At 50.1% G+C, this 28,000-nt stretch overlaps 1 protein-coding gene and 1 pseudogene across 2 annotated transcripts; one reads left to right on the top strand and one right to left on the bottom strand.

The window, feature by feature from the left end:
- On the bottom strand, positions 1-1,578 carry LOC105463278 (TSC22 domain family protein 4-like; annotated as a pseudogene).
- Positions 1,312-27,859, top strand: LOC105463270 (exocyst complex component 3). Of its 2 annotated transcripts, none has more exons than XM_011710285.2 (13): positions 1,312-1,373; positions 4,440-4,639; positions 5,944-6,163; positions 12,139-12,820; positions 16,183-16,300; positions 17,305-17,430; positions 18,787-18,887; positions 21,323-21,433; positions 21,520-21,670; positions 23,535-23,657; positions 24,317-24,478; positions 24,884-25,011; positions 25,857-27,859. In XM_011710285.2, exons 2-13 carry the CDS (start codon positions 4,496-4,498, stop codon positions 26,026-26,028), a joined length of 2,238 nt encoding a protein of 745 aa, XP_011708587.1. In that variant the 5' UTR covers positions 1,312-1,373; positions 4,440-4,495; the 3' UTR covers positions 26,029-27,859. The 2 variants fall into 2 exon arrangements, with proteins under 2 accessions (XP_011708587.1, XP_011708588.1); XM_011710286.3 differs by lacking the exon at positions 1,312-1,373 and adding an exon at positions 3,389-3,410.
- Positions 27,860-28,000: the final 141 nt, after the last annotated feature.

The raw sequence follows: 28,000 nt of genomic DNA, 5'->3' as shown, positions 1-28,000 counted from the left end.
TGTTAAGAAGTTACTAGACAGTCCATCCAAATTCACTACCAGACATTGAATAACAGTATGAGTCTTTAGTTCATAATACTCAATGTTACTATATTTTGAAGAGTCCTAAAAGCTTTGGTAATTTTGGCCATTTTTTTTCCTTCATTAGTTTCAAAATTAGTCATAATTTCTAACATAATTTTAACTTTTTTAAAAAAATTTTTTCATTGCTCAACTTGTTGCTAGATTTTCAGAAATTACAAGGAAAAACGGAAATAACAGAGCCGGGGTGTTAGCATCAGCAGGGCACGGGGCAGGGCTCCTTGTGGGAGTGGCAGCGGGGGCTCTCACAGCTCCATCTCCATCCTGTGTGACCCCGCCCTATGCTGCTGCCACTTTCCTTGTCTCTGCTGGCTTCTCTGCCACCTTCCAGACCCTACCTTTTGTGTGGCCGATTTTCGGGAGGGGCCAGGGGCACAACCTAGCAGCTGCAACCTATGAAGGACTTTCTTGTTAGTTGGTGCATCCTTTATCAAACAGACAAACCCCGAATGCTGGTGGTTTAGCACGTGCTTTTTCCTCCTGGTGAAGCCAAATGCTGGCCATGGGCCTCTCTTCCAAGCAGCGACACAGGACCGGCCCTCTGCAGCAGCGGCCCAGTGACACACATTCATTCTCCAAGACCCGCGCCGCTGGGCCTCTGAGGGGCCCCAGAAACATCCCGTGGCCACCCATCCCAGAGCATTGTTCCCACGTGGGTGCCGATGACTGCGCTCCTGCAGGGGCTGAGTTCGTGTTTGGGTCCAAGGGGTACCCAAAGCCGCTAGTCTGCTGGTGGCAGGCAGACAGACGCTTGATTCCCAACTTTCCCCGCTTTCGTTTCCTCGTTTACTGAATGCTCGGCGCCCACCTCAGTCCGCGGCAAAGGTGGGACGCCCCTGCCACACTGCAGTGCGGACGGCAAGGCCAACATAAAGACATGAGGCGTCAGCAGAGGACGGAGCCACAGCGGTTCTGGGGCTGTCTTCTCTCCGGAGGTCGGGAAGGGAACGGAGAGAAAACGCAGGCAGCCACGCTGGGCGGAGGCTTCCAAGACTGCGCCGGCCCTGGGGAAGGGCGCACGCGGGGGTCGCCGAAGGCAGCGAGAGGGCCTGAGTTGGGGGGGCTGGGACGGGCAAGGAGACCCCCACCCCGGCAGTTACCATGTCCTGCTGGGGAGCGGCCACGGGGCAGGTCCCCGAGCTGAAGTCGCTCGGCCAAGAGACGGGTACCCGCCCCGCCCGGAGGGCCGGACCCATGCTTCCGGCGCCGTTGCCGGAAGCGGAAGTACCCGTTCGCTGTCCACTTCCGGGACTCCGGAGGCGGCGGCTGAGGCTGCGGCGTAGGCTTAGAGGGTGAGTCGGCGGCAGGTCCGGACGGCCCGCGGGTCCCTGGGCGGTGGTCGCCGTGTTTCATCCTTGCTCTCCCTGTCTCTGGCTTCCGCGGGGGCGCGTAGGGGGAGGCCGGACCGGGACCTGGAGGGTAGGGAGGCCGTTCCGGGTCCCGTGGAGTATCCCGCTCGTGCGAGTGTCCTCGGCGCAGGTGTCCTACCCGGCACATGTGTCCCCCCAGGCACAAGTGTCCTTCCTGGTGCAGGTTTCTCCTTGACGGTGTCTCCCCCGCACCAGGCGCAGGTGTCCTTCCTGGCGCAGGTGTCCCCCCTTCGGAGCAGGTGTCCCTCCTTGGGGCAGGTGTCCCTCCAGGCACAAGTGTCCTTCCTGGCGCAGGTGTCCTCCAAGGTGCAGGTGTCCCCTCAGGCACAGGTGTCCCCCCAGGCACAAGTATCCTTCCTGGTACAGGTGTCCCCTTGACGGTATCCGCCCCCCCAGGCGCAGTTGTCCTTCCTGGCGCAGGTGTCCCCTCTCGGACCAGGTGTCCCTCCTCGGAGCAGTGTCCCTCCGGGCACAAATGTCTTTCCTGGTGCAGGTGTCCTCCAAGGTGCACGTGTCCCTCCAGCGGAGGTGTCCCCTCCGTGAGGTGCCCCCCAGCACAGGTGTTCCCCTCGACGCAGGCATCCCCCCGGTGACGTGTCCCTCCCGGCGGAGGTGCCTGCCCGGCAGAGGTGTCTCCCTGGTGCAGGTGTCCCCCTGCCGCAGGTGTCCCCCTGGGTGCTGATGTTCCCCTCAGTAGGGTGTCCCCCCCGCTCGGTGGAGAGACTCACAGCAGAGCCAGCGCCAGGGAAAGGCAGTCAGAAAGACCCTGGTAGGGGTTGAACCTGGGTTTCTATTTGTGGCTTCTGAGTTCCTCTTTGGCTTCTTGACCCAAAATCTTTAGTCTTCAGGCTGGGATGAAAACCTCTGCGTTGTTTTTTTTAACTTAAGGTTCTCCCTTTTCCCACATTAGTAGCTTTGTTCTGACTCCAAGGTGAGCCTGCTTCTGCTTCCCAGCTCTTCACTCACATCGCCTTGGCTTCCACCCACAGCATGACAGACTTCACTCCAGCCTGGAGATGGGTCCAGTCACCTCACTGTGTGCACCAGCAGAGTGCTGGGTGTCCACTTCTTGGGTTGTTATCCAGCCCTATAATCAAAACCATGCAGACTTTAATGTCAATGGAAATGCTGATGATAATATCCAAACAAAATAAGAAAACAAAAGTGTGCACCTGCGAAGTCATAGAAGCAATGGAATCTTAGCTTTAAAAGAAACTCAAAGGGAAAAAACTGGAAGGAAACAAGCCCTGTTGGAGGGAGTTGCCCAAGTGTCAGGATTTAAGGGGAGTTGCCTGAGTGTTGGGATTTAAGGGGAGTTGCCTGAGTGTCGGGATTTAAGGGGAGTCGCCCCTGAGTGTTGGGATTTAAGGGGAGTTGCCCAAGTGTCAGGATTTAAGGGGAGTTGCCCGAGTGTCCGGATTTAAGGGGAGTTGCCCGAGTGTCGGGATTTAAGGGGAGTTGCCCGAGTGTCAGGATTTAAGGGGAGTTGCCCTTGAGTGTCGGGATTTAAGGGGAGTTGCCCTTGAGTGTCGGGATTGAAGGGGAGTTGCCCTTGAGTATTGGGATTTAAGGGGAGTTGCCTGAGTGTCGGGATTTAAGGGGAGTCGCCCTTGAGTGTTGGGATTTAAGGGGAGTTGCCTGAGTGTCGGGATTGAAGGGGAGTTGCCCTTGAGTGTCGGGATTTAAGGAGAGTTGCCTGAGTGTCGGGATTTAAGGGGAGTTGCCCCTGGGTGTTGGGACTTTGTATTTTTGTCCTGTCCAGATTTTGTACATTGTATGCCTAATTTCGTAATCAGAAAATAAAGAGAAAGGAAAGGTTGCAATGTAGGTCCAGATGAAAAAGGAGAAGAGAGGGGTCTGAAAGCATGTGGGCGCGGAGAATGAAAAATTCCAGGAGAAGGCGAATCTTGTTAATATTCATGAAGATGAAAATCGAACAGCTGAAATCAAGGGGAACAGGTGTATCAGATTCCCGCATTGACCAGATGCTCACCAAGCAGCTGTCTTAGCTCCCCGAGGAGGACGATGGTGGAGGGAGCATGGAAGGCAGGCTTGCCTGCCATCTGAGCACCTGTGGTCTGCATCGGACCTGCATAAAGGAGGGAAGCGCAATGTTTTCTATGGCAGTTAAAAAAGGGGGAAATGGGGTTTTGGATACCCAAGACAGTAATGAGTTTTTTTGTTGCTGTTTGTTTGTTTTTTTTGTTTTTTGAGACAGAGTCTTGCTCTGTTGCCCAGGCTGGAGTGCAGTGACGCAATCTCAGCTCACTGCAAGCTCCACCTCCTGGATTCATACCATTCTCCTGCCTCAGCCTCTTGAGTAGCTGGGACTACAGGCATGCGCCACCATGCCCGGCTAATTTTTTTTTGTATTTTTAGTAGATACAAGGTTTCGCTGTGTTAGCCAGGATGGTCTCAATCTCCTGACCTGGTGATCTACCCACGTCAGCCTCCCAAAGTGCTGGGATTACAGGCGTGAGCCACCGGGCCCGGCTGACAATAGTAACTTTTATAGGGAATTGTGGGGCTTGTGCTGGGCCTCCAGCTGTGGTACCTGTTTGGGGGAGATGTCTGTGCTGCATTTGTCTTCACTGAGGGTCCTGGTACAGCTGCCCACAGGCCTGGCCAAGGTGCTGGGGGAAGGCTCCCGAAATGAGAAACCAGCCCTATCTTGGGGAGAGATGTGCCTTGGAGACTGACATCTACATGGTGGGTGGTTTGGGACCCACATCTAGAATCTTCCAAATGTCCATGTCTCTCATGCCTATGAAACGCACCTGCTCTCTCCTTAAAGGTTTAACTTCCCCAGGTTTGTGTTACGAAGGTTTGTTTATCTTATCAAGGAGTTCCTCATCCTAGTTCAGCTTTCTTTGAGGTTTCCTGGATTAATGATCTCAGACGCTCTCCTTGTAGCTCCATTGTGATCATCTGATTGTTTGGGGGGAGGTTTTATACCTACCATTTCTAACAACCTAACAACCCCTGCAGTTCACACAGAATACCTCTAGCATGAACACTGTGAGGATTCCACCTGCTTTTTGACCATGAAGGAGACAGACCGGGAGGCCGTTGCGACAGCAGTGCAAAGGGTGGCTGGGATGCTCCAACGCCCGGACCAGCTGGACAAGGTGGAGCAGTATCGCAGGAGAGAAGCACGGAAGAAGGCCTCCGTGGAGGCTAGATTGAAGGTGAGGCCACCTGCTCCACTCCCAGGCAGCACAGAGCCATCTGTCTTGGGCTTCAGGTTCCTGCTTGACATCACCATGCTGATTTTGCTAAACTAGCCTTTGTGGTGATGTGCAAGGAGGCAGAGCTGGACTTTCTTGAGCAGTTAGTTACTTTCAGCAGTGCATTACCAATCAGTAGCTTTGCTTAGAAGACAGTGGGAATGGTGAAAACAGCAAAGGAACAACCTTTTAAACACCCTGAGGCCGGGCACGGTGGCTCATGCCTGTAATACCAGCACTTTGGGAGGCCAAGGCGGGCGGATCACCTGAGGTCAGGAGTTCAAGACCAGCCTGGTCAACATGGTGAAACCCTGTCTCTACGAAAATACAAAAATTAGCCAGGCATGATGGCGGGTGCCTATAATCCCAGCTACTTGGGAGGCTGAGGCAGGAGAATCGCTTGAACCCAGGAGGCACAGGTTGTGGTGAGCCGAGATTGTGTCATTGCACTCCAGCCTGGGCAACAGAGTGAGACTCCGTCTCAAAAAAAAAAAAAAAAAAACCAACCCAGAAACAACAACAAAAACAACACCGTGAAAGTGACTATTAAGTTTTTTGTTTTTTTTTTTTGAGACAGAGTCTCGCTCTGTCGCCCAGGCTGGAGTGCAGTGGCCGGATCGCAGCTCACTGCAAGACTATTAAGTTTTTAAACAACACCAGAGGAATGAGAATTAGTCTTATTTAAAGCTCTTCTACAGAGCACCACTGGAGGGCATTTTGTTCAGATTGTTTTAACTCACCTTTAACACAGAGTGGATCTGAAGCTCGGGTGCTGATTCTTTCCTGTGGGTCAGCTGTCCTGAGGCCAAGTATGGTCCTGGCTGAACAGCAGGAACCCCCCACCCCAAGCCAGTGAAGTCCTGACCGTTCTCTCTGCCTAGATGAGACCTCTTGGGAAACTAGGGTGCCTGGGGAGAACATGGGTGACATCCTTCTGAAGGTACCATAGCAGGCCACGGCGCAGGGCAGACCCGTGGTGGTGTCCGGTGTCACCAGGTGTGAGGCTAGATGAGGAGTGTCCTGACGTTTTCTCATCAAAGCTTTAAAATGCATCATTTTTCTGTTCCCAGGCAGCAGTGAAACAAAAAGTTACATTGTGAATCAATTAAATCCTTGTTAATTTTATTCTCTTTTCTGGGTATTGACTATTTCCTGCTACTCAGTGGCTCTTTCCTGAACTTGACCCTCCCGGGGAAGATTTGTTCTTCAGGAGGCAGCACATGGCTGTCACTGGCTCTTCTCACCCGTGTGGCGTCTCTCCTCAGGCCGCCATCCAGTCACAGCTGGACGGGGTGCGCACAGGTCTCAGCCAGCTCCACAACGCCCTGAATGACGTCAAAGACATCCAGCAGTCACTGGCGGACGTCAGCAAGGACTGGAGGCAGAGCATCAACACCATCGAGAGCCTCAAGGATGTCAAAGATGCCGTGGTGCAGCACAGCCAGCTCGCCGCAGCCGTGGAGAACCTCAAGAACATCTTCTCAGGTACCAGGCAGATGCTCGAGGCACTTGCCATGCTCACACCTGTCTCTGCATGAGTCACTGAGTGCTCTGTGTGCAGTGTGCTTTGCAGCCCGCACTGTAGACCTGTAGACGGTAAGCGTGACTCTTGTCTGCTCAGCGTCTTTTTTTGAACGTGGATGGAAGTGATGAGCTGAGCACGTAAAGGCTAGAAGAAGGCTTGTAGTTCAGTGTCAGGACAGAGGCCCAGCAAACGCAGTGTAGAGGGAGTCCTTGGCTGAGTGTCGTTGCCTTGCCTGCGATGTGGCTGTTAGACTCTGTGAGTGCAGAAGAGTGAAGGTGCCGCGGCCCATGCTTAAAAGGAGCTGTGGGAGAAGCCGCCCTGCACATGGGACAGAGCAAGCAGATTCCAGAGCAGAAGGGATGAGGCGAGCAGCAGCTCCCAGGCGGCAGGAGAAGCATGTGTGCCCAGGCCAGGGCAGAGCTGGGGCTCAGTGCCGTGGGGGTGTGACCCTTTCAGTCTTCTCCCTGAACGCCTCAGAAGGATGCCAAGGGCCCAGTAACCTGTCCCTGAAAGGTGCCAGCTGGCCCTGGGTGGTGGCTCCCAGCATTTGTGTTCACAGTCTCTTCCCACTTGCTGTGACGGGAGCTGCTTCCACAGCCTCGTCCCTCGCCTTGGTCCCCATCTGTGTCAAGGTCAGCAGCATCCTTCAAGTCCCCAACCTCAGAAGCCTTGGCAAGGTCTGATTCTTTCCCTTTCTTTGTTCCTATCTGGCCTCTTGGCAAGTCCTTCCTGTTCCTCTACCCAACGTCTCTGCCCTGATGTCTGCATGACACTTCCCCGTCAGCAGCCGTCACGGGCCCCAGCTCACCCTCCACACTGGCTGTGCTGCATCATTTGATGCTCCTCAGCTCCCGAGGCCACGTGTGAATTGGCACGGTTCTCCCTGGCTTCCCACAGCACACCTTGGTAACCTGTGTCCTGTCCACCCCGTCCTGTCCGCCCTCCTCTTATGCTTGTGGCTGCAGCATTGCTGAGCACCTTGTCCCGTTGCTTTGTGTGTGCCCTTCTTCCAGGGCGTGATCCGCAGGGTGACATGTTTAGCTGTGGTCTGCATCTCTTTGTGCATGCCCAACACAAATGCCACAGTGATGCCAACTCAGAAAGCAGCTCTTGTTGGTGACTGTGGACCGCCTGGAACTGGAACAGAGTCCCTCGACGGAGTCTCCTTGGTGATGCTCAGCTGGCACCTTTCTAGTTCATTTCCTCTTATTTCGTATTGGCTGGCTACGCTTCCTTCTGGTCTTTTAAACTAATGCCTAATGACCAAAAGGTGCATTACTGGCATTAGTTTTTTTGTTTTTTTGTTTGTTTTTTTTTGAGACGGAGTCTCGCTCTGTCACCCAGGCTGGAGTGCAGTGGCCGGATCTCAGCTCACTGCAAGCTCAACCTCCCGGGTTTATGCCATTCTCCTGCCTCAGCCTCCCGAGTAGCTGGGACTACAGGCGCCCGCCACCTCGCCCGGCTAGTTTTTTGTATTTTTTAGTAGAGACGGGGTTTCACCGTGTCAACCAGGATGGTCTCAATCTCCTGACCTCGTGATCCCCCCGTCTCGGCCTCCCAAAGTGCTGGGATTACAGGCCTGAGCCACCGCGCCCAGCCTGGAATTAGTTTATCTACAGTAGTTGGAAATAATTTCCTTTTCTTGGTGAACAAATGAGCCTACGTGGTATGCATGTTTTTTGTTACGGATACATTTTCATTGAGAAGATGTGCTTTGGGTCCCTTCAGACTTGTCTCATTGCCTATAATTCAGTAATGCGGTGTACACAGCTCCCCTCCTGCATTCTTTCTTGTGCTAAAATGCACACACACAGTTTGCCATCTTCACCATTTTTAAGTGTACAGTTGGGGACTATTAAGAACGTTCACGTTGTTGTGCGACCATTGCCACCTCCATCTTCAGAACTCTTCATCTTGCAGACGTGAACATCTGCACCTATTAAACACTGACTTGGCACCCTCTGCCCAGCTCCTTTTCCCCAACGTTCTGCCTTCTGTCTCTGTGAACTGGATGACTCTGAAAACCTCATAGAAGTGGCATCACATATTATCTGTCTTTCTGTGACATGCTTATTTCACTCAGCATGATGTCCTCAGGGTTCTTCCATGCTGTAGTATTGCAGAATTTCCTTCACTTTTAAGGCTGAATAATATTCCGTTGTATGTATGGACCGCATTTTGCTTCTCCGTTTGTCTGTTGGTGGACACTCGAATTGCTTCCACATTTTAGCCATTGTGAGTAATGCTGTAGTGAACATGGGTGTACAGATATTTTACTTTTATTTATTTCTGGTATGTACACACAAGTGTAACTGCTGGACCGTGTGGTCATTTATGTTTAAATCTTTGAGCAGCTGCCAGACTGTTTCCTCCAGGGGCTGCAGCATTTCAGTTTTCCACCAGGAATGTGCGAGGTTTCTGATTCATCTGCATTTTCATCCTTCTCTAAGTTTTTAAAAATGTCCCTTTTGGTTGGGCGCAGTGGCTCATGCCTGTAATCCCAGCACTTTGGAAGGCTGAGGCGGGCAGATCACCTGAGGTTAGGAGTTCGAGACCAGCCTGGCCAACATGGTGAAACCCCATCTCTACTAAAAATGTAAAAATTAGCCGGGCATGGTGGCGGCAGGTGCCTGTAGTCCCAGCTACTCGGGAGGCTGAGGCAGGAGAATCGCTTGAACCCAGGAGGCAGAGGACACAGTGAACCGAGGTCATGCCATTGCACTCCAGCCTGGGGGACAAGAGCGAGACTTTGTCTCAAAAAAAAAAGTCTCTTATGTTTCCTTTTTTGCCTCATTAATTGTTTAAGAATATGTTGTTTAATTTCCATAAATTTTTGGTGAATTTTACAGTTTTCCTTCTGATACTGATTTCTAACGTCATCTGCTGAGTTTGGAGAAGGTACTTTGTATGATATTTATCTTTTAAAAACCTGAGTCTTAATTTGAAGCCTAATCCATGGTCTGTCCTGAAGACTGTCGCATGTGCACGTGAGAATAGTGTGTGTTCTGTTGTTGGGTGTTCTTTCTGTGTCTGTTCAGTCTGGTTGGCTTGTTGCATTGTTCAAGTCCTCTCTTTCCTTGTTTAGCTTCTGTCTACTTGTTCTGTCCATTATTGAGAGGGAGATATTGAAGCCTCTTTTAGCTTCTGTCTGCTTGTTCTGTCCATTATTGAGAGAGAGTTATTGAAGCCTCCAACTGTTACAGAAGTGAATGTTTCTCCCTTCAGTTCTATCCATTTTTGCTTCATATATTTTGATGGTCCGTTAGTAAATGCAGAAATATTTGTAATTGTTCCATCTTCTTGCTGAATCTTCTATTAATACATTATGGTCTTCTTTGTGACTAGTTTTTTTTTTTTTTTAAGTCTATTTCATATTTATTAGTATAACCACTCCTTTTCTCTTTTGGTTATTATTTACGTGGAATATCTTTTTCCATCCTTTTACTTTCAACCTATTTGTGTCTTGGGCTCTAAGATTAGTCTCTGGTGAACACGTAGAGTTGAATCATGTTTTATTTTTTAAATCTATTTTGTCCACCTCTTCTGATTGAAGAGTTTAATTAATTTTGCCTACCTCTTTTGATCGAAGAGCTTACATTTAAGTGATTACTGATAAGAAGGGACTTCTGTCATTTTACTGTTTGTTTTTTATATGCCATATAACATTTTTGTCTCTTATTTCTGCATTTCTTTTTATTTTGTGCTTTTGATTATTTTGGTAGTAAACATTTTAATTCCCTTCTTGTTTCTTTTGTGTATATTCTATAGCTATTTTCTTTGTGCCTTCCATAAAGATTACACTTAACATCTAACATTATCTCACTTTAGTTTGAATTTATATCAGCGTAACTTCAGTAACACACAAAAATCGTCCCTATGTGGCTTCATCTCTACTAGCTTTGGGTTGTTCATTTCACAGAATTACATCTTTATACATTGTGTGTCCAAAAACATAGACTAATAATTGTTTTTTAATGCATTCATTTTAAAAAATTAGGTAGAAAAACAATGTGGAGTTAGAATCCAAAGTTACAGTGTTACTAGCTTTTAGACTATTTTTTAATGTATTAGTTTCTTTTTTATTTGCCCCTTTCAACCAGAAAAATATTAGTCTCTTAAGTCATGCAGAAAACAAAGTGATGAGTTAAAAACTGAAGTGTTAATAATACTAGATTTTATGATTGTCCATGAATTTACCTTTTTTGAGACCTTTACTTCTTCACATGGCTTCCAGTTTCTCCCTAGCATTCTTTCTTTTCAACCAGTGGGACTCCATTTAAGCATTTCTTGCAGGACAGATCTTGTGGTAACAAGCTTTTCAACTTTTATCTGGGGATGTCTTAATATCACTGTCACTTTTGAATGACAGTTTTGCTAGATTTAAGGTTCTTGGTTGACAGTATTTTTCTTTTAGCGCTTCGAATATGTCATCCCACTGCCTCTGGCCTCCAAAGTTTCTGGTGAGAAATCTGATCTACTCATAATCTTATTTAGGAGCCCTTGTTTCTGACAAGTTGCTGCTTTCAAAATCTTTCAAAAGTTTGATTAAGTTGTATCTTAGTGTGGACCTCTGAGTTCCTCTTGCTTGGAGGGCATTGAGATTCTTGGATCTTCATATTCATGTCTTTCATCAAATGTGGGGAGTTTTCAGCTATTATTTCTTCAAATAATGTATTGCCCATTTCTCTCTTCTCCTTCTAAAAGTCCCACTAAGCATATGTTGGCCTGCTTGATGGTGTCCACAAGGTCGCTGAGGCTCTGTTCACTTTTCTTCAATCTTTTTTCTTTCTGTCCCTGATACTTGATATTTCCCATTGTCCTGTCTTCACTTTCACTGATTCTTTCTTGCACCTGCACAGATCTGCCTTTGAATCCTTTCAGTGAATTTTTCATTTATTGTACTTTTCAGCTTCATATTTTCTTTTTTGTTTCCTTTTGGATTTTGTCTCATTATTGGTATTTACATTTTGCTCATACATGTTTCTTTCTTCACATCTTTTAGTTCCGTATACATCTTTAAATAGTTGTTTTAGAGTCTTTGTCTAGTAGATCTGCCATCAGATCTTTTACAGGGACAGTTTCTTATGTTTTCCTTTGAATGGGCCATACTTTCTTCTTTCTTTGTGTGCCTTGTGATGTTTTTGTTGTTGAAAAATGGACACTTGAATCAAATAATGTGATAACTCTGGAAATCAGATTCTTTCCCCTTCCCAGGTTGATGATTCTTGTCTTTGGTTGTTGTAGGCTTTCTGTGCCAAGGCGCAGCCTGAAGTGTGCACTTCAAGGTCATCTCAAGTCTTTTCTGAGCCTGTGCCTTTGCCTGGGCATGCATTGGCCACTTCTGAATTTTTCCTGTAAATGCAGTTACTTTTGAATGTCTTTATTTATATATAAATATCTGGCTTTCAAAAAGGGGGACAGATGAAAGAGGTGGTGAAGACATTGGCCCTTTAAAATTCCCTGGAGGTGTGCGGGGGCGAGGAGGGGCCTGTGAACAGGGGAAGATGCAACAGTGGCTGCTCACCTCTTCGCACCTCTGTGGTCAGAAGCAGCAGTCAGTGATCAGAGTACAGATCTCTGGTGTGGAGGACAGGGTTGTTTTTACCCAGCTAGGCTGCAGACTGTGTTTAGGCAGCTCCAGGAACACATCAGCACATGCACAGCTGCCTGCCGGGGCAGGACGTGGGGCCTGGGTAGCCACTGCCCAGCTGAGAGCTGCAAATGCCCAGAGTTAACCACAGTTTACAATTTATGCCTTCAGTAGACTCCAGAGTTCCAAAGATAGTTACCTCAGACACATCCTGCCATTGCAGTTGTTGTTAGCTAGGAAGATGGCTTCCTGCTCTGCCGTGTTCCTAGAATGCTGCACGCAGGCAGCCTTTTATGTGGTGGTGGTGGTGGTGGTTTATGTTGCTGTCTTGTGCCTTTTCTCTAGTGCCTGAGATTGTGAGGGAGACCCAGGACCTAATTGAACAAGGGGCACTCCTGCAAGCGCACCGGAAGCTGATGGACCTGGAGTGCTCCCGGGACGGGCTGATGTACGAGCAGTACCGCATGGACAGTGGGAACACACGTGACATGACCCTCATCCATGGCTACTTTGGCAGCACGCAGGGGCTCTCTGATGAGCTGGCTAAGCAGCTGTGGATGGTGCTGCAGAGGTCACTGGTCACTGTCCGCCGTGACCCCACCTTGCTGGTCTCAGTTGTCAGGATCATTGAAAGGGAAGAGAAAATCGACAGGCGTATACTTGACCGGAAAAAGCAAACTGGCTTTGTTCCTCCTGGGAGGCCCAAGAATTGGAAAGAGAAAATGTTCACCATCTTGGAGAGGACTGTGACCACCAGAATTGAGGGCACACAGGCAGACACCAGGGAGTCTGACAAGATGTGGCTTGTCCGTCACCTGGAAATTATAAGGAAGTACGTCCTGGATGACCTCATTGTCGCCAAAAACCTGATGGTTCAGTGCTTTCCTCCCCACTATGAGATCTTTAAGAACCTCCTGAATATGTACCACCAAGCCCTGAGCACGCGGATGCAAGAGCTTGCATCGGAAGACTTGGAAGCCAATGAGATCGTGAGCCTCTTGACGTGGGTCTTAAACACATACACAAGGTAAAGCACACCTGGCCTGTGTTGTCTCTTAGGTAGAAGCCGTGTGTGAGAGGGGTTGGCAGCCACTTGCCGGAGAGCCAACCACAGGGCGTCACTCTGGGCAGGTGCTCCGGGCCCACGGCCTTGGTTTCTGGCCAAGGGGCGTCTTCTTTCTGGTCCACCTGCTGGTGCCCAGCCTCTGGTGTTTGAACACTGTTGTGCTTGGGAGGGATCTCTGCTCTTGGCCTCCAGCCCCGTTGAGCTTGACAGGGTGCAGCTGCGGGCTGGGCCATTATCCTGTCTCACCGTGTGCTGACTTGGTTCCTTACGGTGACACCCCGAAGCAGGCGTGTTTTTGCCCATTTTACAGGTGAGGACACATGGTCCCAGGTGGGGCTGGGACTAGCACATGGCCACCCAGCTGGGGAGGAGACCACCACATCACCTCCCTGGCTTCCAGCAATCCTGGGTTTGGTTTCTCTTCACCAATATCCTATAGCAGTGAGTCTTTCAAAAATAAACAGTTACAAGTCTAGATAGTTCGAGAAAACTCTTATCATCCTTTTTGTATCCTAGCACGAGGCTTTGTCACTTCACATAAGGGAACATGAACCACTCTGTGCATGGATTAATTGGAAGTAGTGTTGGAAACGGTGCAGTGGTGGGGGCATTCTGAAACTCTTTTTTTTTTGTTTGTTTGAGACGGAGTCTAGCTCTGTCACCCAGGCTGGAGTGCAGTGGCCGGATCTCAGCTCACTGCGAGCTCCACCTCCCGGGTTTACACCATTCTCCTGCCTCAGCCTCCCGAGTAGCTGGGACTACAGGCGCCCGCCACCTCGCCCGGCTAGTTTTTGTATTTTTAGTAGAGACGGGGTTTCACCCTGTTAGCCAGGATGGTCTCGATCTCCTGACCTCATGATCCGCCCGTCTCGGCCTCCCAAAGTGCTGGGATTACAGGCTTGAGCCACCACGCCCGGCTCCTGAAATTCTTTAAGATTAGGTAGCTGCAGTGAAAATTTATTTCAATTTTCCATGGTTTCATAGATAGAAAATAATAATAAGTCATGTATTGGAATAATTCTTTTCATTTTTTTGCCTATCTTATCACTGCAGTGGAGAAATTGAATAAACCTCCTTTTTTTTTTTTTTTTTTTTAGCAGTGAGGCATTTTTTTTGGTGCTTTGTTTGTTTACTGGTATCTGCTTATAGAGAATTTGCATTTCAATACAGAAAGAAGAGAAAGGAAGCACCCCCTGCAGAGAATGGTCACCGTGGCTCTCTGCACAACTGTGGCTCTCTGTGCAACCATGGCTCTCTGCAACTGTGGCTCTCTGTGCACAACTGTGGACTCACCTCCCCTGGCTCTGCCACTCATCCTCATGGCCGCCCATTCTGTAGCCTTGACCGTGCAGGCCTCCCGCTCCGTGCCTGGTGTGTCAGCAGCCCCATGAGGCAGGAGGCAGGGGATAATGTGCCCAGGTCACACAGCCAGTGAGTGGGAAGCTGAATTCCAATCCTGTCCCTGGGCCCTCCCCGGCCGTGGCCACTAGACTAGGCCGTGCATGGGAAGCTGGATTCCAATCCCATCCCTGGGCCCTCCCTGGCTGTGGCCACTAGACTGGGCTGTGCGTGTGTGCACCTTGCACAGTTTGCATCTTGATTTTGTCTTTCCACGTTGTGAGTGTTTTTCTGTCCTTGGGGAGTCTTGTGAGTTCCATCACCCCGGCCTTTCTCAGGGGAGGTTGAACATTCCCGCTGGAAACATTCACACACGGAATTGAGGTTCTTGGGCAAAAATAATCCAGATTAAATAAAAGTCTTTTAAAATGTGCAGAATTTTAGGAAGCACTTTTTTACTCAGGAAGCTCTTGGATTTCTTATAGTGGACTGGCCCTTAATCATTTTATTCAGTGTTACTCTGAGAAAGTATTTAGGGTACATAGCATGAGGCATGTTAGTTGAATTTTCTGAGTGGTCAAACCTTAAACTTAAAAAAATGTTTTAATTTTAATTTTTGTGGGTACATAGTAAGTATATCAAACCTTAGCCTTTAAAGAGCCCAACCTCATACACAGATAATAACTTTTTATTTATTTATTTATTTATTTGAGACGGATTCTCACGCTGTCGCCGAGGTTGGAGTGCGATGGCGTGATCTCGATTGACAGCAAGCTTCGCCTCCCGGGTTCATGCCATTCTCCTGCCTCAGCTTCCTGAGTAGCTGGGACTACAGGCGCATGCCAACATGCCCGGCTAATTTTTTTGTATTTTTAGTAGAGACGGGATTTCACCATGTTGGCCAGGATGGTCTTGATCTCCTGACCTCGTGATCTGCCCACCTTGGCCTCCCAAAGCGCTGGGATTACAGGCGTGAGCCACCGTGCCCGGCTGATAATAACTTTTTAATGAAAACTTTTCCTGAAGTGTAGCACGTATTTCCTGTCTTCTGGGCAGTAGACTGGATGTAGTTTAGGCTGTTCTTGCAGATACATTTTTATCAGTAATGTCCTGTATTCTGCTTTCCAGTCATCACCCTCTGCAGAGCACAGTGATGTTGACTGCAGTGGCTTGTTTCCAAAGTACAGCACAGCTGCCCCTCCATACCCAACGGGGAGGGATTCCAGGAGCCCCCTTGACTATCAAAATCCTCTGGAGCCTAAGTCCCCTTTATAAAAGGGTATAGTGTTTGCATGTAACTTGTGTACATTCTCTTTCCTGCTCTAAATCATCTCTAGATTACTTATAAAATTAAATACAGTGTAAATGCTATGAAAATAGTTGTTGGACTATATTTTTTGAAATTTTTATTATTTTTTATTGTTGTTTTTCCCAAATATTTTCAGTCTGTGGTTGGTTGAGTCAGTGGACATGGCGCCCATGGCTGTGGGGGCCGGCTGTGCTTGTTGTCGTTTTGACTGAGTGCGTTTGTTTATTCAGTGCCTCCTGTTTGCCAGGCCCTGCCTTGGCTCTGGAAGTGCAGTGAATAGAACACATGTCTTCCCCACAGGGAAGTCTCTTCCGCTTTTGAGCCCTAGCACCTTATGAAGCTGGCACAGCAGGGTGAGGCTGGGGTTGGAGGGACTCACGTGGTCTCGCAGCCAGTGGGTGACGCCACGGAGACCCCAAGGCCCTTGGCCCCTGCCCTGCACTTTCCCCGGTTGGAGGGACTCACGTGGTCTCAGAGCCAGTGGGTTGACCCCACGGAGACCCCAAAGCCCTCGACCCCTGCCCTGCACTTTCCTCTGAGCCGTGGGCCGGCTGTGACCAGGAAGTCTCCAGGGTGGGTGGACGTTCATGTGTCAAGTGAAACAGCCTCGACACACTTGGATGTGCTCTTCTATGTCTGTCGTGGTTTGTCATTCACGTTCCTGGTTCCCCCATAGTACGGAGATGATGAGGAACACGGAGCTGGCCCCGGAAGTGGATGTCGGCACCCTGGAGCCATTGCTTTCTGCACACGTGGTCTCTGAGCTGCTTGACACGTACATGTCCACACTCACTGTGAGTAGGGCCGGCCTGCGTGCCATAGACCACCGTGCTGGTTGTACAAGTAATTGGGCTTGGCAGGAGGCAGGGTGGGAAATGCCTTCGCATTGACTTCCTAGGGTACGTTGCTCAGTTGCCCAGGCTCTGCTTCCAGGCCCTGACAGGTCCGTTTGCTAGAAGAGGAGAATGGCCTCTTCTCTGGGCCGGGATCCGAAGCTTGTCCTCTGCTGGAGATGTGAGCCTGTGCCGTCCTCGGCAGGCTGGCCAGGGCCCAGGATGTCTGAACCGTGTGTGGCGGCACCTGCCAGCTCTCGGCTCTGAGTCCCATGGTCAGGGGGGGTCAGTCAAGCACCAAAGGGCAAGTCCATTTGCAGCTTGGTGACCACCAGGTGGTCTCAGAGTGAGAGGAGGGGGTCAGCAGGGTCTGCTTCTTAGACAAGGGTGTGTCCACCTAGCAAGGCAGCATTGTGACCAGAAGCAGAGGTGTCCTCAGGAGCTGGGGAAGGAGTGCTGTCTTCTCTTGGGACATGAGCTGCTGTGGTTGCTGAGTCTGGGCAGAGGAACAGGCCTGACCGGACCTGACTGGACCTGGTCAGCCTCGTTCTCTGTACACCTGGGACTCAGCGGCCTTGTCCTCCAGCATGAGGTGCAGCCAAAAGGGCATCTAGTTTCTTCTCCCTCTTTATCTGTACAAAGGTTCCAGTTAAATCCCTGCAGGCTGCCGTGGGCCCTGCCTCCCATGGGGGTGGCTCCTGGGTCCCTGCTCTGGAGTCCTCATTTGGGAACAAGGACTCTGGTGCCGTGTGTCTGGTTTCTGGAGCTGTGCATGCAGCCGACCAGGTGATTGGCATGACCCTCAGGCACCTGCTCTTCTCTCTTCTCTTCTCTTCTCTTCTCTTCTCTTCTCTTCTCTTCTCTTCTCTTCTCTTCTCTTCTCTTCTCTTCTCTTCTCTTCTCTTCTCTTCTCTTCTCTTCTCTTCTCTTCTCTTCTCTTCTCCATCATGCTGAACTTCCTTTAGTCAAACATCATCGCCTGGCTGCGGAAAGCACTGGAGACAGACAAGAAAGACTGGGTCAAAGAGACAGAACCGGAAGCCGACCAGGATGGGTACTACCAGACCACACTCCCTGCCATCGTCTTCCAGGTATCAAATGCAGGGGATTGGCACAGTTCCATTTCCTAGTGGATAGTAGGACCTATAGGTTTTACAGAGTGACACAGATACCTGGGATCTTCATCCGCAGAGTGTGGTGAAAATATTGAGAGCCCTGCCTGGTGCATCTAAGTCCTCTGCTGTCTCTGTCTCTTTCTCTCTGAAGCTGCAGAAACCTGGGACGATACTTACCAAATAGTTTTGCCCAAGGTCACTTTACTTTTCTGACTGGGTCTTTATGGGTTTGGACTAGAGCCTAATTATATGTTATTTATGTGCGACTTTCAAATGTGAGTTTGTTTGGTTGATATCCAGGATTTGTCCTAAAAAATGGCACATGATTGAGTCTAAACAGGTAGATTTTGGGAGCGTCCATTATTTGTTTTGAGACGTAGTCTCACTCTGTCGCCCAGGCTGGAGTGCAGTAGCACACAGTCTTGGCTTACTGCAACCTCCACCTGGTGGGTCACGGCGTCCATTGGCTTTTAAAGTTGCTTTCCTGTTCGTTGGTTAAGGTTCTAAGTATTAGACTCACTTGCATTTTTACCACAGATTCACTTTCCAATGCCCGAGCCTCACTAGGTGTTAGACCCAGTGTGTTCTCACCACGGATTCACTTTCTAGTGTTTGACCACCCTGTGTCCTGTTTTTCCTGCTTTTTTTTTCTTTTGGCTCATCATGTGTTTTAATTTGAGTGGCATTGCTGAGGGATGGAGCCCAGTTGTGTTAGAATCCTCACTCAGGACTCTGGTCAGGCAGGAGTGAGGGCTGGTGGGTGACATTTCTCTCTGAATGATACCGTTGGTTATTGACAGGCTAGTCCAAACCCATTCCTTTGTTTGGAAACGGATGCTGTGAGAAACTCTGTGAGGAGAGCCCAGTGAGCTCTGTCCCCTTGTCCTTCCTCTGCCTGTGTCAGCTGCTGGCAGGGCCTGGCACACCCCAGGTCCAGATTCTTAGGAACTCTGCATCATGACGGTCACAGGGCCAGGGAAGGTGAGTCAGCCGCCTGAGGGGCGCCATCCCTGGTGAGGCTTCACTCCACACATTAGAACTCCAGTCACGTAGTGTGAGGACTGACATGGCCCCCATGGGAGAAAGCAGTTTGCCAGGAATTAAGAAATGAGTCACTTGGTACTTTCCCAGGTGAGAAAGTTGTTTTTGTTTTGTTGTTTTTTGTTTTTAAAACTAACTTTGTTACTTTTCAGGTGGTTTCATTTTTTTTCTCTGAATTTGTACTATCCTAAATGCCACTTAGCAAACGCGGGTTTTATATAACAGCAAACCTGCACTCTTAGTACACTCCTGTAAGATTATACCAGAATTAATAAGTTCTCCGATTTTTAGATGTTTGAACAGAATCTTCAAGTTGCTGCTCAGATAAGTGAAGATTTGAAAACAAAGGTACTAGTTTTGTGTCTTCAGCAGATGAATTCTTTCCTAAGCAGGTATGTCTTTTTGCCAGTGTGCTAATGTACAAATTGAATGTTTTTAAAAATTAGAAGCAAACATTTTTTGATCCTACTATGCCTGTTATTAAAAAAAAATTAAGCCTATAGATTCCCCACGTGTCACTCCTGTGTTCTTCAAAAGCAAAGGGAGGGAGCGGAGCTTCTGGATCATCTTCCCCTTGAGTGGACCACATGCCTCCTTGGGCTCCCAGAGCCTATGGGTTGTGACGTCCTTAGTGATGCACCGGATGACACCAACTCCGTTGGAGTCAGGCTCCTCCCGTCGCCTGTTCTGAACTTCCTCGGGGTAGGGGTGGCGACTCCTGCTGCAGGGCCCACTTCGCAGTGGGGAGGGCGTCCTCGGCCGAGCTGGCCTTCCTCAGAAGGGTTCCAGGCAGCCATGACCTGGCACACCACCCTCCCCATGAGTTGTTGATGATAATTTTCAAACCTATACAGATGTGGAAAGAATGGTGTAAAAAACTGCTGTGTTCACCATCGTGCAGTCCAGAAGCCATCCCCTCCAAAGCCCCCTTGCCTAAACTGTTCTCCCCTGCCCATTCTGCTCTCTCTGCTGAAATACCTTGAGGCAAACCCCAGGCACTGTGGCATGGTATTTATGACCCTCTCTCAAGCCACTGCAGTGCCATCAAGTCAGAGACATGCACAGTGACTCCATGGGGTCATCCAATGCCAAGTCTGCATTTGGGTTTTATCTCAAATGTGTCTTTCGATAGTTGTGAATCAGATCGGACTGCATCACATGAGGGGTTAGGGTTCCTAGGCCTCTGGTAAGCAGAACAGCCCCTTCCCTCCTTAAGCTGCTGCTTGTAGATCTCTGTAGAGAGATGTCCCTCAGCCTCGTCCTCAGTCTGCCATCAGCTCCTGAGCCAGATACTGGCTCCGCAGGCTTGGATCCCACTTATTGGCAAGTGTGTCTTCCACGATGTGGCACATCAGGAGACGTGGCATCTGTAGGTCCTGTCCTGGTGGCTTAGATACTAAGCCACACTGCCCACTCAGAGTTCCCATCTGCCATCCATCGATGGGGGTCATGCCCAAGTCCCCACTGGCAACCCGTCAACAGGGGTCACAGCTGAGTCGCCACTGGCCCTCCATCCATAGAGGTCTTAGCCAAGTCCCCACTGGCCAAGTCTTAGCCAAGTCCCCATTGGCCGTCTATCCACAGAGGTCATGGCCAAGTCCCTATTGGCCATTTGTCCATGGGGATCTTGGCCTGAGTTTGTTTCTTTGGAGGTCATTGTCATGAGGTTAGATTCTTCTATAAAGAGACCGTCCCTGATCACCCTCAGCTTTTTCATGACCTGAACCACACTTTGGACAGAAATGCTGACTTCTTTCCCTTTAATTGCCAGCTTTCAGTTTGCTCCTTTCTTAACATCTCTTAGAAATAGAAACAGTGTTTGTTGTACAATTCTTCCACTCCCATATGTGCTTGAGAATGCCCACAATAAGTTTAAAAATAGAGCGGGTCACTATCTCTGTGTGTTTTCTTGACGTTTCAAGTGTGTTTTTAATTGGATGACTTCAGGGACAGTTTCTGAAAGGGACATTTTACCTGACATTTGGTGATATTCTTAACACTATGAGTTTCTAGGTGAAGTGTACAGTAAATAAGATAAAGCTTTCCCAGTTCCTCATAATCAAATATGTAGTATATTTTTACAATCAGAATGTGGAACCATATTTTTTCTTTCTCCTTTTTTCAGTTATTTTTTACCAACTCCTCAAAATTTTTATATTTTTAAATTGTTTTTTAAGAGACAAGGTCGGCCGGGTGCGGCGGCTCATGCCTGTAATCCCAGCACTTTGGGAGGCCGAGGCGGGTGGATCACGAGGTCAGGAGTTCGAGACCAGCCTGGCCAATATGGTAAAACCCCGTCTCTACTAAAAATACAAAAATTAGGTGGGCGTGGTGGTACACACCTGTAGTCCCACCTGCTTGGGCAGCTGAGGCAGCAGAATCACTTGAACCCGAGAGGTGGAGGTTGCAGTGAGCCGAGGTCGCACCACTGCACTCCAGCCTGCGTTACAGAACAAGACTCCATCTCAAAAAAAAAAAAAAAAAGAGATAAGGTCTCATTAGGTTGCCCATGCTGGAGTGCAGTGGTAGTTCACTGCAGCGCAGCCGGCAGCCTTTGACTCCTGGGCTCAAGTGGTCTTCCTGCCTCAGCCTCCTAATGAGCCATATTTTAAAGCCTGAAGTGAAGTTATTTTTTGATCCATTTAAGTGATCAGCCTCTCTGTCCTTCCATTAGTCTGGATCGTCTAAAGATTGTTTTATTTTTAGAGGGTCATCCGGTCAGATGTTAGTGAAGTGAAATATCAGGCCAGGCATGACGTCAGCATGGCGTTTGAAACAGCTCCATGTTGTCCTTAGTGCTGTTTGACCGAAGCCTGTCTGTCCTCAGATATAAGGATGAAGCGCAGCTGTATAAAGAAGAGCACCTGAGGAATCGGCAGCACCCACACTGCTACGTTCAGTATATGATAGCCATCATCAACAACTGCCAGACCTTCAAGTGAGTGTGGCCGGATGCTGTGGTGGGGGACCAGTGGAGGCTGGCCTGCCCAGCCGCTGTGTTGAACCTGAACCATTTCCTTGCAGAGAATCCATAGTCAGTTTAAAAAGAAAGTATTTAAAGAATGAAGTGGAAGAGGGCGTGTCTCTGAGCCAGCCCAGCATGGACGGGATTTTAGATGCCATCGCGAAGGAGGGCTGCAGCGGTTTGCTGGAGGAGGTCTTCCTGGACCTGGAGGTGGGCCTTTCCTTCTACCGTTTTCGGGGCCAAAGCATGGTGATTCCTGACTGCCCTCTGGGACACAGGCTGTGAACTGTACCGTGCGGACGCCATCCGGGGAGCCGGGCTGTGCACTTGCATTCAGGTCAAATCGCTCAGAGCGCCTCCATTTTCTGTGATGCTGCATGCTTCGTATGATGCAGGGTCCTTATGCACAATTCAGTAGGTTCACCCAGTAAGTATGAGAGATATCAGACAATTTAGTGGATTACAAAATAGAAACAGATATGTAGGGACCTGTCAAAAAGTCAAATTGAGAGTGCATACACACACACACACACACATCATCTCCCATAGATCAGTTTCACTTTTGAATATAGATACACAAAAATCATTAATAAAATGAATTTAATATTGTATCAAAGGCATAACCTACCATGAAACGTAGGGGATATTTCAGAAACATAAAGATGGTTTAACATTATTTAGATGTATTGGCAAAAGTCAGAATATATTTTAAAAATAAGACCATGTAGGCCAGGTGCGGTGGCTCACGCCTGTAATCCCAGCACTTTGGGAGGCCGACATGGGCAGATCACCTGAGGTTGGGAGTTTGAGACCAGCCTGACCACCATGGAGAAACCCCGTCTCTACTAAAAATACAAAATTAGCCGGGTGTGGTGGCGCATGCCTGTAATCCCAGCTACTTAGGAGGCTGAGGCAGGAGAATTGCTTGAACCCGGGAGGCGGAAGTTGTAGTGAGCCAAGATCGTGCCATTGCACTCTAGCCTGGGCAACGAGTGAAACTCCATCTCAAAACAAAACAAAACAAAACAAAAATAAGACCATGGCCATCTGGTGGTCCTGCTAGAAAGGTGTTCCTGGGATGAGGGGTGGGATTGGTTGCTGATTTCATCAGTGTCTGGTTGTGCAAGAGAACAGAAATGTGTGTGAAAGTGTCCCCAAAGAGGCAGACACTTGTAACTTTCGCAAAAATGACTTAGAAAGCAAGAAGGAAATATTTACATTTGAAATTATTTCAAAATTTAAAAAGAATATATAGAAAAATGGATGAAGGACATGAACGGCCACCTCACATTAAAAGCAACACCAGTGTCCTCACCATGAAAGTAGACGCCCAGTCTTATCCTCGAAGCAATGAATGCTCAACAGGACCTGCCTCTCAGTAGGATGGCAGGAGCCGGAGATGTGGATGCCTCTCAGGCTTGTTGAGGGTGCGAGAGAAAGGGGCTGTTTGGATTCTGTGTGGGCCTGAACTGGATTGGGTTTTGGAGGGCAGCTTGGAAATACAGCCATTGTAGTTTTAATTTGTAACTTTTACTGGAGTTTTAATTTGTATACTTCTATTGGAGTTTTAATTTGTATATTTCTATTGGAGTTTTAATTTGTATACTTTTATTGGAGTTTTAATTTGTATACTTTTATTGGAGTTTTAATGTATATACTTTTTGACTGAAAAATTCAACTTTAAGGAATTTCATCAGTAGAATTATACAGATTCACTGTTGCATTATTGCAAAATGTGAAAAAAATTTAAATGTCCATCAATAGAGAATTGGGCAAATAAATACAATAAATATATGTAGCCATTAAAGGTAAAATGTATACATGCACAGATATTTGCATCTTTACCATGTCATTTTGTGAAGCTCATCACAGAAATTGTAGTATAAACCTCCTATACTTAAAGTACACATTTGCAGATTATATAATCGAATCTTTACCTGAGTGCGCATTGCTGTTGTAATTAGAAAAGCAGTGCCATGTAGCAAAGGCGCACGGAAGTGCCTCCCTCCCACACGCACTCAGCCCTTGTGGGACATTGAGGTGATGATTTCTATGATCTGTTTCTGCTTTTCAGCAACATCTGAATGAACTGATGACGAAGAAGTGGCTATTAGGATCAAACGCTGTAGACATTATCTGTGTCACTGTGGAAGACTATTTCAACGATTTTGCCAAAATTAAAAAGCCATATAAGAAGGTAAGAAGGTGGGACCTAGTCCCCTAGTCACCTTCACGGAGGGCTCGCCTCTCACCCTGCTCAGAATTCAGCATCCAGTGAGCCCCTCCGTGAGTGAACGTTCACTCGTTGTCCTGTCAGCTCAAGGGAGGCAAGAGGCTCTGCGAACGCCGCCTCCCTGGGACGCGGCTCTGGTAAAAGTGGCGGGGGCCCTGTGGCGCCCACTCGAGGTGGAGGGAGCTGTGGTTCCCGGACAGGCCCGTGTGCCCCATCTTCTTGCCCCTCCACGCACCCCAGGGGTTTCTTTCCACTTCAGACCCTCCTTCCTGCAGGACCTAGGTTCCTCTCTCCTCCAAAATGTCTGCCCGTTTGGCAGATGCTGCCGTCGTTATCAAAGGCAGCAGCAGCCACTGACACCGGCCCGTCTGTGGACCTAGTGCTGCTGCGCAGCACGCGCCTCACCCACGTCTGTCCTGCTGGTGCAGGGCTCCAGGTCACGGTCACTGTTCTCCCCCCCGAGCCCCCGCTCCTCCTCTGCGGTGAGATTCCCAGAGCCGTGGCGAGCGAGGAGTGGGCCCGGCCTCCGGGGAGCCGCTGGCAGCCCCGACCCGGGTTTAAATGGAAGTGCTCGTGGCCGCCACAGCCGCGGAGCCTGCCGCTGACCGCGTGTTTCTCCCCAGAGGATGACGGCCGAGGCGCACCGGCGCGTGGTGGTGGAGTACCTGCGGGCCGTCATGCAGAAGCGCATCTCCTTCCGGAGCCCGGAGGAGCGCAAGGAGGGCGCGGAGAAGATGGTGAGGGAGGCGGAGCAGCTGCGCTTCCTGTTCCGGAAGCTGGCGTCCGTGAGTGTCGCGCCGTGCCGGGTGGGGAAGGCCCGCCGCCCCGCAGCCCCGTTCAGCCTCCGCCCCGGACTTGAGCCGGTAGATGAGAGTGCGTGTGTGTGTCAGGCGGGGCCCTGGCTCCGGGTCCTGCCTGAGCTTGTGGTTGAACACGAATGACCGCGGAGGCAGGCGCGGCGCGGGCTCCCTGAGGGACGCTTCCGTCTGTCCCGTGCTGCGAGGCGCTGGCCGCCTCCCACTGACGCGCCCTCACCCAGACCCAGGCCGTTCCTGAGCTTTCAGAGTAGATCCTGAGGAGTCAGGGGAAGAGGGAGGTTCCCAGTCAGGAAGGGGCTCGGCCAGAATCCGGCCGCTCCCGGGGCGGGGGGACAGCCCAGGGCGGCTCCTCACATTCCTGCTGCCTTCCAGGGTTTCGGGGAAGACGTGGACGGATACTGTGACACCATCGTGGCTGTGGCCGAAGTGATCAAGCTGACAGACCCTTCTCTGCTCTACCTGGAAGTCTCCACTCTGGTCAGCAAGTATCCAGACATCAGGTAAGGGATGCACGTCTGCCTTAGAGTCCTTCCTTCCGTCGCGGGGTGGGTGAGGCTCCCGGTTGGCCAGGTTAACCCTGCAGCACGGCAGGGGTTCAGGTGCGGGGAGCAGAGCGGCTCCTGTGTTGCCTTCCTTCGGGCCTGGGCTGCGGTATGGGTGGGTGGAGCTCGCGGGGCACACCCGGGTGGGGACAGTGGGGGCAGGGGTAGGGTGGGGGCAGGGCTGTGACAGCTCTGCTGTCTGGTGGGGAAGATTTGGCCTGTGGAGTGGCCTGAGCGGGGCGAGTTTAGGAAGTTTTCTCTGTGCTCATGGTGGACTCAGTAGGGCCCAAGTGCCGCTCAGACCGGACACCCTCCGAGGACGTGATTACAGGGAGTCCCCAGTGCCAGGCTCAGGGAAGGGGACCCACGCACGTCCCCCCTCTGCCATGCTGGCTCTAGGCTCCAGGCCAGCCTTCGCAGCCCCCGTCTCAGGGCACCTGCCACTTCCCCAAGGGGCCACTTCCGTGGCTGCAGCTGTGCCACCTCTGTCCCATCATCTTGCCATTTCTGGTTAAACATGGAAAACGGGGTCTTGAGCTCTCCACAGTCTCTGCTCTGGTTGGGCGGGAACAAAGATTTATAAAAGCAGTGTTGAAAAATCTTTCTGCAACTGGATTGAGAAAAGGCAGAGTAAGATGAAAACGCAGGCTTGTCTCCCGCTGAAAAGGGAGAGGCGCCGTTTGTCTGCAGCTGTCCTCACGCCTGCGTTCTGTGGGCTGGGGTGGTGAGGCTGTGAGCCCCTGGCAGCGTGGTGCATCATGGGGGTGCTAAGCGGGCATGGGCTGACGCCTCCCCATCCCCAGGGACGACCACATCGGTGCACTGCTGGCTGTGCGTGGGGATGCCAGCCGTGACATGAAGCAGACCATCATGGAGACCCTGGAGCAGGGCCCGGCGCAGGCCAGCCCCAGCTACGTGCCCCTCTTCAAGGACATTGTGGTGCCCAGCCTGAACGTGGCCAAGCTGCTCAAGTAGCCTCCGCCGGCCTGCCCCGAACGCCGGTGCACAGCCCCAGTCCCTGCCCTCAGAAGCGCGGGAAAGCCGATTGCTCTCCTTGGCCACATGTGCTGCTTTCAGCTGCACGGCCTGTGCTTAGGCGCCAGCTTGATACACCGGGTATGCGTGGAGTGAGCGTCCCGAGGCCACGTGCAGAGGCCCCTCATTGTGCTCTCAAAGCCCTGTGTGCGCAGGGCTCTGCCACATAGCCTCTCTGGGGTGCTTGTTTGTTGCAGTGGTTGAAGGCGTGTGGGGCGCAGGGGACGTGCACCTCCGTGCCCCTCTCCTCCCTGGGCCTTCACTGCACCCCATCTGCTGTAAGTGCTCGAAACCCTGTCACCTAATTAAAGTTTCACGGCTTCCTCAGAGAAATGAAAAGGCCACGCATTCTCTTTTCTGGTGAAGGTTTTCTGACTAGTGATCTAGCAGTGCCCAGGAACTGTGGTCAACCACAGTAAAAGTCTTCCCTCAGCTTGGAGGGCACCCTCCTGGTCTCCTCCTGTCTGACATCCCCAGACTTACTCCTTGGGTTCTTTGAGAGATGAGACACTCACCAGCTGCACCCAGGAAGCCCTGTCCCCACCCTTAGGTGAGCAGACCTCTGGCACCGGGTGGTGCCAGCCAAGTCAGCCGTACCTGGTAGACGAGCAATGGCAGGAGTGTAAATTTTAGTAAAAGTAAATATGAAAGTGAATATTTACTTGGAGTACATTTCAAGACCTGTGAATCATGCTTTTCCTGATACAGAATCCTTTAAATTCTTTTCCAAAATGTACCCATCTCTCTACAGCATCTGCCTTCAATGGTAGCATCATTTTGCACGTTAATCTTTAATTTTTTTCCAAAGCTAATCAAGGCATTACCCCAGAGGCCGGGCGCAGTGGCTCATGCCTGTAATCCCAGCACTTTGGGAGGCCAAAGTGGGTGGATCATTTGAGATCAGGAGTTTGAGACCAGCCTGGCCAACATGGTGAAACCCCATCTCTACTAAAAATACAAAAATTGGCCAGGTGTGGTGGTGCATGCCTGTAATTCCAGCTGCTTGGGAGGCTGAGGCAGGAGAATTGCTTGAACCCTGGAGGCAGAGGTTGCAGTGAGCCAAGATTGCACTACTGCACTCCAGCCTGGGCGACGGAGCGAGACTTCGTCTCAAGGGAGTGGGGATATTACCCAGGATGAGCAGGGAGCCCTGGGTCCTGGTGTTCCGAGGGGCAGACTCCTGTGCTTTCTTAGTTTTCAGAAAAGTATTGATTCGGTTGAGTGAGTGAAAGGCATTGACCTTCATTCCTCCTCTTACCTGTGTATACAGCACCTTGTTCCCTCCATCCCTGTCTCAGAGCCCCAGGGACTCGCAGGTGGGAGAGGTGGGGGTGTCAGCGGGCCCATCTGTTCCTGTGAGGACCCCGCAAGTCTGGCCCATGGGCCCCGTGCAGTGCAGGTGGGTGTGAGGACCTCCCGCGGTTGCCCATGGGCCGCAGGTACTCCAGCCTGAGGACACGCTTTGTTAGCTCTCAAGACGTTTTTGAGATGGCAGAGTTGACATTTTACTTTTATTTCATCCTCACAAGATGTGAAAAATTCACAAATGAGACTTTTTCTTGAAATAATCAAAACTTAAGTGGAGTTAAGTAACCAAGGAGCAACAGGGACTCAGAAGGGGGTGCTCTTCCCAGAACATCCAACAGGCGTGCTGTTCCATGTGCCTCTTAACCCAGCTTCCCGCTCAGCAGCAGGCCTTGAGTGCACCTGGCATACAGTAAGTGCTCAGTAAATGCATATGAATTAATAAAATTCATAGTGTTCACAGTCATCAGAGTGCCCCTTATAAGAATGAAAAATGTGTTTATTTTCCCACTGAGAGGGAATTCTTGTTACTTCTGGAATGAGTCCCCAGGGCGAACAGTGGTGAGTGTGCAGCCCTCACTGGTGTTTTGCTCTATTTCTGTGTGAG

The sequence above is a fragment of the Macaca nemestrina genome, chromosome 6, assembly GCF_043159975.1.
Source record: "Macaca nemestrina isolate mMacNem1 chromosome 6, mMacNem.hap1, whole genome shotgun sequence".
Lineage (NCBI taxonomy): Eukaryota > Metazoa > Chordata > Mammalia > Primates > Cercopithecidae > Macaca > Macaca nemestrina.
The sequence above is the reverse complement of the archived record's forward strand: the minus strand, read 5'-3'. Positions and strand labels throughout refer to the sequence as shown.

Coding starts and splice junctions, on each gene's coding strand:
- LOC105463270 (XM_011710285.2), top strand. CDS start 4,496: ATGAAGGAGACAGACCGGGAGGCCGTTGCGACAGCAGTGCAAAGGGTG. Junction 6,164..12,138: donor CCTCAAGAACATCTTCTCAG/GTACCAGGCAGA, acceptor CCTTTTCTCTAG/TGCCTGAGATTGTGAGGGAG. Junction 18,888..21,322: donor ATGAATTCTTTCCTAAGCAG/GTATGTCTTTTT, acceptor GTCTGTCCTCAG/ATATAAGGATGAAGCGCAGC.